Source organism: Sinocyclocheilus rhinocerous, unplaced genomic scaffold (assembly GCF_001515625.1).
Source record: "Sinocyclocheilus rhinocerous isolate Xijiao unplaced genomic scaffold, SAMN03320098_v1.1 scaffold3145, whole genome shotgun sequence".
NCBI classification, from domain to species: domain Eukaryota; kingdom Metazoa; phylum Chordata; class Actinopteri; order Cypriniformes; family Cyprinidae; genus Sinocyclocheilus; species Sinocyclocheilus rhinocerous.
Window position 1 is genome coordinate 120,345 of NW_015624599.1, and position 6,328 is coordinate 126,672.

The following is a 6,328-nucleotide window of genomic DNA, read 5'->3' on the forward strand; positions in this document are numbered from 1 at the left end:
ATATTTTGATGCAATTTAACATTTTTGGTTTCTGGAATGTCGAAATGTTATTTACTGGAACGCACATACACGGAAGAATACATACATTTAAAACAAACCCAGATAGCACACGTACATCTGCAAGAAGTCTGTTAAAGATCGCTTCATCTGGAAAGCATCTGCTGTGTACAAACATCTGATAGACGTCTTCAAGATGTCAGTTTTACATACATTCTAAATCATAAACATCTCAAAGACATCTTCTAAACGTCTATTTGACATCTGATAGGAAACGTCCTATAGACGTATTGCAGATGAGCAAACGCTCTAAAAAATACGTCTTGCAGACGTCTCCGTGATGTACATGTGCTTTCAGGGAACGTATTGTTTTGAGTTAAGCGTTCAATGGTTAAATTCTTAAAAAACTCACTAATCAACATTTCAGATTAAGAATCTTCTCACGATCCGCCACTTCGGAATTGTTGCGCATGCGCAGTCAAACAGATGTCTCCGTGATGTACGTGTGCTTTCAGGGAACGTATTGTTTTGAGTTAAGCGTTCAAACCTTAATGGTTAAATTCTTAAAAAACTCACTAATCAACATTTCAGATTAAGAATCTTCTCACGATCCGCCACTTCGGAATTGTTGCGCATGCGCACAGAGAGGCGCGGAGCTGCCCAAGTGCTGAACCCGGCGCGCATCACTTAACTACAGCCAGGATCGCACTCGTAATCTCCGCTCGCGCGTTCCGTTCCCGCTGCATCCGACTCGAGCGCAGAATGATTCCAGCCGCTTCCCGGGGCTTCACATCGGACCCGCGGCGTCTCGGTGTGGTTTCATTCACACAGCCGAAGCATGAGACTCCGGGCTGAAGTGGCGCTCGTGTGCTCGGCTTTACCTGCGGAAACCTCCGGCTGCGTTTTAGTTCGGAAGAAAACGCGACTGGTGTTCGTTCGGGACGCGTACTGCGTTTCTGAGCCCATGAGGGAGAGCGAGCGAAGCCAGAGGAATGACTCGCCCTTCTGTAAAACTCCTCACAACTTTACTCGCATGCTTGATAGAAATGCACAACTTCAGGTACGTGCTTCACGTCTTCAGCTGTTAAAGCAACGTCTTTTAGTCTTATAAACAGCTCAGTATTCGCAATGCAAACATCTAGTGCACTGATCCTGACGCGCGTTGCCATGACGATTAAAGAATGCTCAGATGAAAATCAGAATGTCAGTTGGAATTAAAATTAGAATTTTGATTCGTGCAGATAAACAAAGATTCCATTCTGTTTTTGTAATTCTCTAGGGAGAGGAAACTGGGGTTAGTTGTCACAAGGTCTATGAGGTTTTAGTCAAAATACACGAAAAGCATTGGCTGTTTGTTGGTTTCAAATATCTACTTCAAAACGAATTTTAATTAGCATATTTTTGGTTATGTCATATTTTTGTAAAATGAAGCCTCACTTGACATACATGAAGACAAGAGTCACTACTGTACATACAGTGAAGGTGAACTGAATATAATGAACCGAAACTGTCACATATTTCATTAATTATAATATGACATTTTTACTGTTTCTTTTATTTGTGTCAATAGTGTGACAACATGAGGGTCAGTGTGTGTTAAACTGTTTTTTTTATTTTATGGACAACAAAAAAAACTTGTTTGTAGTTCATATTTTAAGGTTTGTGTCCATACTTTTTAAAAATAAACCCACTCTAAAACAATATTTAGTGGCGTAGAAGTGTGACAACTAGCCCCGCTCTATAGCCTCATTTCATTCTCTAGGCCAAAGAGCCTCAAGTGCAATGATATGAAACGAAAAAATAAATATTTTCTTAAGATAAATAAATTCAATTCTACTTTATTCTATTCTAGTGAATTTGCTAAACAGTTTTCTTATTTTATTACATGACCAATAACAGTTGTGGTAACATTCTGGGAATGTTAGTTTATGGCTATAAAAATGATAACCGTATTGAATGTTGAGAATCAATTCTCAGAATAAGCGCAGTGAATGTTTGTGATGTTTATTGACACACTACTGCTCCGTGTCTCAGGAGAACGGCAGGAAAAGAGTACGAGGGAATGTCTGGACGTGAATCTTCATCATCGATGTCTCCCTCAGATTTCCTGGACAAACTGATGGGCAGAACGTCAGGCTACGACGCACGGATAAGACCCAACTTTAAAGGCATGAAACCGCTGAAAATTCAGTTCATTACACTGCTGTTCTTATGCATCAAAACATTCGGAGGCTGCTATATAGACAAAATATATCGTTCTTCATTTTGCATTAGTTTTTAGTCCAAACTAGGGCTGTCAAGCGATTACAAATTTTTATCTACACTGTAAAAAAAAATCTGTGACATTTACGGTAAACTACCGGCAGCTGTGGTTGCCAGAACTTCAGCAACATTTTAGGTTTTACAGACTTAACTTAAATTCACAATAAAATACCGTATTTCATTAACTGATGTAATGTTAATAAACCAACATATTGAAGGATTAATATCTGTTTTGAACCATTGTAATGCACTGATAACCACCAAAAACTGGTGGTGATGAGAAAGTCATTACAAAAAGTAGCTTTAGAAAGAAATATTTTGTTTCATCATAGAAGTTATTACACATAAACCTTTAAGGCTATAATGTGACCATAACATTGTTTTCAAAAGCTGCATCTGAAGTGGCATTTACGTTTATGAATATTCATGAATTAGATTTGCAGAAATAATGCTATGAGATTAATAGGTTTTAAATGGGCATTAATGGGTTTTAAAAAATTGAATACTGAAATATGAAAAATTAAATGATACTAAATATGAAACTAAATCTGCCAGTTGGAGGTGGCAAGTCGCTATATTAATGAGTGAGTCATTCAATCAGAAATGAAGTAAGTTGACCGTCTTTATGAACGAGTCACTGAGTCATTGACTCACTCGATTTGTTCAAATGGCTGATTCATTCAGAAATGAAGCAAGGGATTGTCTTTATGAACGAATCACTGTATCATTGGCTCGCTTGATTCACTCAAACTGCTGATTTGTTCAGAAAAGAAGCAAGTGATTGTCTTTAAGAACGGTTTTAAAAAATTTTATACTGAAATATGAAAAATTAAATGATACTAAATATGAAACTAAAACTGCCAGTTGGAGGTGGCAAGTTGCTATATTAATGAGTGAGTCATTCAATCAAGTGTTTTTGTTCAAACCACTGATTCATTCAGAAATGAAGTAAATTGACCGTCTTTATGAATGAGTCACTGAGTCATTGACTCACTTGATTTGTTCAAATGGCTGATTCATTCAGAAATTAAGCAAGGGATTGTCTTTATGAACGAATCACTGTATCATTGGCTTGCTTGATTCACTCAAACTGCTGATTTGTTCAGAAAAGAAGCAAGTGATTGTCTTTAAGAACGAGTCACTAAATAATGACCTTGCTTAATTCGTTCAAACCACTGATTCATTCAGAAATAAACTAAGTTGACCGTCTTTATGAACGAGTCACTGAATCATTGACTCACTTGATTTGTTCAAACAGCTGATTCGTTCAGAAATGAAGCAAGTGATTGTCTTTATGAACGAACCACTGAATCACTGACTCACTCGATCTGTTCAAAACCATCAAAAATCAAAATAAATTAATTCAGTAACGAATCACCACTTGGAGATGCTCTGGCTTTAATTGGAAAGATTGTCATTTGCGAAATTGAGCAAAAACAGACAATATTGTGTCTAAAACACAATATCAACTTATTGTTAATTGAACTGTTGCATAAAATCAATATTGCAGTCATGCAGATATTGGGGAAAAACAGCACTTTTGTTGGTGTGATATTGCTAAACTATCTCATATAATATAAATACAAGAAAAAACTGCATATAACTGCATTCTGATGCATTCTGATTCATCAACAGCTGCATTAATGTAATATTATGTACATGGATGGATGGGGCGGTGCATTAAATGCCTTAATCATTTTAACACGTTATTTCTTCCATAATTAACCACACTAAATTAATACATTAAATTGACAGCATCATATAAGTTAAGACTTGAAATAATAGATAACATAAGATACGTAACAACACTAAACACCCGGAAAGTTTGCTTCCAGATGTGTTGTGCTGTAAGCGTGTGCCCTTGACCTGACTTTGCACCGAGGGGAGCATCTGTTCCTCTGGATGAGCGTCTGCTTAATGACCTGTAACACAAACATAGTTTGTCAGTTATCTTCTAGTGCTTTGGGGAACACGGCTCATTGAAACAGGTTCAGTCAACCTTCAGCTCCTCACGCAATCTCACGCAAACATCGCTCACATTTCACCCCAATATCCAAAGAAAAAATGATCTGATAAATTATCTTCACACTTCACAACAAGTGTTAACATTAGTTAATGCATTAGTTAACATGAACAGCTATTATTAACTTTTGTTAATGTTAGTTATTAAATCTAGTTGTTTATTGTTTGTTCATGTTAGTTCACAGTTCAATAACTAATGTTAACTAAGATTAATAAAGGTACTGTTTATGAAGTACTGTTACATAACAAAAAATGTTTTATGAAATGTGCATAATTGCTGAAAATGTCACAGTGCAAAAAAAATCTTAATATATGCTTAATTTTCTTTTTGCAAAATATAATTTATAATTTTTTTTTAAATTATAGCATTAAGATTTTTGGATAAAATGTACATAATTGATCAAATTAATGTGACAGTGAAAACAAAAATCTTGATATATGCTTCATTTTTCTTTATGCAAAATATTATTTTTTTTTAATTACAGAAATTTTTTTAATGAAATGTGCATAATTGATTAAATTAATGTCACAATGCAAAAAAATGCTTCATTTTCCTTATGCAAAATATAATTTATTGTTTCTTAGTTTTTTTTTACAGCAATAGGAATTTTGTATGACATGTGGATAATTGATAAAATGAATGTCACAATGCAAAAAAAAAAAAAAATCTTAATATAGGTGTCAGACTTTGTTCCATGTCTCGTGTTGTGTTTTCCTCCCCCATGTGCTCCAGGTTGATGTTTATGCCCATATTTGGTTTTTCCTGTTCCTATTCCCATTTAGTTCTATTGATCCCAGGTGTGTCCCATTAGTTTCTGTTTATGTAAAGTGTGTTTTGCCCCTTGTTTCCTGTCCACTGTCGAATGTCATTTTGTGTCCTCAGTGTATCTCATGTCTCTGTATTCCCAGCTTTTGTTTATTAAATCTTTGAAATTTACTTTGTTCCTCATCTCCGCGTCCCTTCCTGTGCTCCCAGTGTGTGTGTCGTGACAGCACAGCGGACCGAAACAGTAAGCGGCGCTTCTTCTCCCGTGTTTTGTTTTGTGTCAGACTCTGGTCCGTGTTTTGTGTGTGTTTTGCTCCTCATGTGCCTTCCTTGCCCTTATTTGGTCCTTCCTGTTCCTGTCCTCATTTTGTGTATTTGTCTCCAGCTATGTTTTGATTAATTAGTTCATTTGCTCCCAGGTGTGTCCCATTGGTGTTTGTGTATTTATGTTCTCAGTTCCCAGTGCTCTGTCTGCTGTTAAGTGTCATTTTGTTTGCCTGACGTCTCCCGTCCTGTGATCCCCAGAGTGCCTTCATTAAAACCCTTTTGATTTACTTTATTCCTCGTCTCCTCGCTTGTTCCTGTGCTCCCAGTGTGTGAGTCGTGACAGAACAGCAGACCGAAACAGTAAGCGGCGCTCCTTCTCCCGTGTTTTGTTTTCATTTTGAAGAGTGCTTTTGTTTTCTTTTGTTTCTCCTGTGTTTTCCCCGCGGTATGAGAACCGCCCTGCTGTTAAGCGTGCCGGCCGCGCCGTTGTCAAGCTCGCCGGCCGCGGCTCACCTAAGCCCGCCGACCGCTCAGAAGATAAACTCGCCGGCCGCGCCGTTGTCAAGTCCTCCGGCCACTCCGAAGACAAGCCCACTGGCAGCTCAGAAGTCAAGCCTGCCGGCCGCTCCGAAGACAGGCCCGCCGGCCGCGCCGTTGTCATGCCTGCCAGCCACGGCTCACTCAAGCCCGCCGGCCGTGCCGTGGTCAACTCCAGTGTCGGCTCCAGCCCCAGAGCTCGTTCCAGTGAGGGCTCCTGTTCCCGAGTATAGCCCACAGAGCGCTCCTGTTCCCGAGTATAGCACACGGAGGGCTCCTGTTCCCGAGTATAGCACACGGAGGGCTCCTGATTCCCCGTCGAGACAAGGGAGGGCTCCTGTTCCCGAGTATAGCACACGGAGGGCTCCTGATTCCCAGTCGAGACAAGGAAGGGCTCCTGTTCCCGAGCATAGCACACGGAGGGCTACTGATCCCCAGTTCAGCCCAGGAAGGGCTCCTGTTCCCGAGTGTAGCCCA

At 39.1% G+C, this 6,328-nt stretch overlaps 1 protein-coding gene across 1 annotated transcript in view; it reads left to right on the forward strand.

Annotated features, from left to right (window-relative positions):
* The first annotated feature begins 901 nt into the window (after positions 1 to 901).
* The window catches only part of LOC107745263 (glycine receptor subunit alpha-2-like), a 45,450-nt gene continuing 40,023 nt past the window's right edge, over positions 902 to 6,328 (forward strand). The window contains exons 1-2 of the mRNA XM_016559115.1: positions 902 to 1,057; positions 2,032 to 2,165. Coding sequence (XP_016414601.1) covers positions 990 to 1,057; positions 2,032 to 2,165 — 202 coding nt within the window. The 5' untranslated portion in view covers positions 902 to 989. The remainder of the gene's footprint in view (positions 1,058 to 2,031; positions 2,166 to 6,328) is intronic.